Below are 3,313 nucleotides of genomic sequence, written 5' to 3' on the forward strand. Positions count from 1 at the left end.
TATATACATACATACATACATACATACATATATATATATATATATTTAATTTTTTTTTTTTTCCGTATATTCGTGAACTAGAACCAAAGGCACTGCGCATATACTCTAGATTTGCAGCCCCGTAAACTCGGTTACGGAGTATCTTACACATGCAGCAATCACACAAGAAGACTAGTCAAGTTATGCGACCTTAAACAATCGTATTTTATGATTGGTTCCATGATCGGTAATCCAACAATTGGGATATATGCGCGGTATCGTTATTCTTGAACAAACCCACAATCCTACACACGCGTATACGTTAATCGCGTGTGAATCTGTACTCGAAGACCGTGTATGCATGGTGTATATCCACGTGCATATGTGCGATCACTCTAAGTGATCCAACGTGAGCACATGTATAAACCGTGTTGGACAGCACATCTAGAAGTACATGCTTATCACATCCAGAAGTACATGCTTAGCACATCTAAGAGTATATACATAGCGTACATAGCAGAGTATATCTATACCGATCCACCACATCTCTCGCCGTCGCACCCCCAGTGAATCTCCCGGTACTTCGTAAGTACCACAGAGTTCTAATCTCGGCATCAGCACGACATCAACGAACAATGTGTGTATTGTCTCATTCGTTCGTAAAGTCGTTCTCTCTTTCCATGCACATCGCCATATACTGACTCTCATCAGTAGCACGAGACCACTCAACATCGATCCTTCGAATGGTTGTACCCTCCTCCGAACTCGAACAATGTACAATCTCGTCTCCAGACCCTCACGCGCATAGTTGATGCTCGAGCACGGGTTGCAGGTTTAAGCACCCAACAAGGCTTTCTTCTACTATCTATAGAATTGGGATAAGTAGTACCGGGTATCTATCATATTCGGATATGATCCGAATCTCACACTGTGTGCCTTAAACTCTCGTACGCAAACTGTTCGCCCAAGATCATCATGCTCGACTACGTAGCGTACTAGATATATCTCGGATAAAAGCAGTTGCCATAGCAACCTTGTTCGAGGTATATGTATACGAGACTCAATATATAGTATACGTCATGTAGTGTGCAGTAAATATTATATACCTCCCCTTCACAGAGGAAAATCCTTTACATCCGGATCCTCGTGCTTCAGCACCACCCTGGTTACAAACGCAATGAGTGTTGTCATTATAGCCACATTGCCCACTCTCATGATAAGTGTTCGTATCATAACTATCGCCTTAGCTGCATTCTGCAACTGTTCCTCAGGTGAAGCCCCGCTCTTCTCGAAGTAGTTAATCACTAGACGGCGTGTCTGTACGCCCAGATAAAGCAGCATGGCATATTTGAAACTGGGTATGATCAATCCAAAGTAAGATTTTCCCTGGGTGTGGATGTGTATGATGAGCATGCCCAAGTTGTACGCAAATGAGAGCACCATGCCGAATATGAACCTGTTAAGTGATTTCACCAGAGGTCTTTGTGCTGGATCAACCGTCGCATCTTTCACCCCCTGTTGTTGCGAGATGCTAGAATGGAAGTTTGTGAGTTTGTGTTCATTGTCTGCCACTTGCTGTAGCAGCGGCTGTGTAGCGTGATCATGATCTGTCATTTCAACCGTTGTTCTTGAAACTTAAAATACATTCAATAGTCTTCGTCGAGTGAGGATATAGTGCACAGATCTTGTTTGTTGTATGGGAGATGTCGATTTACATGCACCGTACCTACAAAATTTGTTTAAGCTTTAAAGTAACCGTTTCTGCGTAGACCTTCATATGCTTTATCTGTATAGCTAGAACGGAGCAAAAGGAGGTAACCTGACCACAATAATATAAATTGAGACCTAAATATTCATATGAACTATTTTTATCGCACAAATATACTCGATTACTGTATTGCACTTCAGGTGTGGCAGCTCGCTCGGTCATATATTGTGCTTCTTGGTCTTCTATAGTTTGATAGAGTATATGTAGTACGTCCACCGGTCCACGTACTGTCGGTTGTATTTACTTTATTTTATAATTTATTATTGCATTCAAACACGGCCTTCATGAAGGCATCCGCCGAATCAGGCATATAGTATTTTAGTTCTTCTCTCTGTACTAGAGAGAGAGAGTAGTAGTAGAGAGAGGGTCATGTCAGTGTAGAAATTTTTATTGACCATTTTTATTTTGTTTTGTACGAATGTACATAGCTGCACGAAAAATGAATACTTCGGCGATATCACATGCACGATTGCACGGCCTACTTTCTCTATTTGATCTTTATAAAACAACGGGCAGTGCCGTGAGCCCGGGTCACTATTTATTACATATGAGTCAAATACAACCAACAGGGCACAAATCAGGTCATGACATAGCCTTTCTTTCACTTTGGAGGGCTATGGTCGTGACTATCTTCTTTAAAAACAAATACTTTTTTACTCTGTGTATTCGAAAGGTCAGACAGGAAATTAGAACTTAAGTCCAAGTGGACCAACATCAATGTACCCTTGTAGCTTGGTTGTCAGCCGATTCGAGAATATCAGCTCCAAGAAAATGAACAACTATAAAGGTGGACAAAGAACCGAATGAGTGCTTGGGTTTTAGGGTATATGTACTGTAAATATGTAAAAATTTGAACTTGTGTATTTACTGTATGTCAATTAATAATATTTTTTTTTAAACAAAAACAAAACACCGGAAGTGAGAACTGATGACACTTTTTTTTTTCAAGTAAATACATAAGCCCAGAAATTAAGAGATCGCCCGATAAGGAGTCATTCATTTATTATAATTCATGATGTGTTGCATGGATATAAAATTGCTTCCAAAAAACATTACGTGTGATCACATTTTGGTCAGGCGCACCCTTTTTTTTTTTTTTAAATTTAGTAGAGTGGGTCAAGCCCACAAACGACTTCACAACTGTTTCATTAGCTACCACCGTCATACCATTTCCACGAATTTGAACGGCTGCTTTTACTTGTGCGTGTACTGTGTAGTAGTCATCAATACACCTTTGTATATTGCTGACGTACGTCCTCACACGACAAACCAGATTAAAAATGTATTTATATAACTTGCGTGCTTACAAAACATAACTTCCTTCAATAAACACAGGTATACAAGCTTGCGTCAACGTACATCAATCAACACATGTAGACAACTTTAGTGCTTGCACAACATAACTTAGATCAATAGACACTGGGACAACTTTAGTGCTTGCACAACATAACTTAGATCAATAGACACTGGCATACAACTTACATGCTTCCGCAGCATAACTTACATTTTTAGTAAACAGTGTGACCAAGTACCAGCACAACACTTGAAGGTCTCATACTGCAGTCT

The 3,313-nt window shown here is 40.0% G+C and overlaps 1 protein-coding gene across 1 annotated transcript; it reads right to left on the minus strand.

Moving 5' to 3' along the window:
* Positions 1-155: 155 nt before the first annotated feature.
* SARC_12455 (hypothetical protein) lies at positions 156-1,981 on the minus strand. The gene has a single exon (XM_014293438.1). The coding sequence runs from the start codon at positions 1,591-1,593 to the stop codon at positions 1,093-1,095; it is 501 nt and encodes a 166-aa protein (XP_014148913.1). The 5' UTR covers positions 1,594-1,981; the 3' UTR covers positions 156-1,092.
* Positions 1,982-3,313: the final 1,332 nt, after the last annotated feature.

The sequence above is a fragment of the Sphaeroforma arctica genome (genome assembly GCF_001186125.1).
Source record: "Sphaeroforma arctica JP610 unplaced genomic scaffold supercont1.2315, whole genome shotgun sequence".
Lineage (NCBI taxonomy): Eukaryota > Ichthyosporea > Ichthyophonida > Sphaeroforma > Sphaeroforma arctica.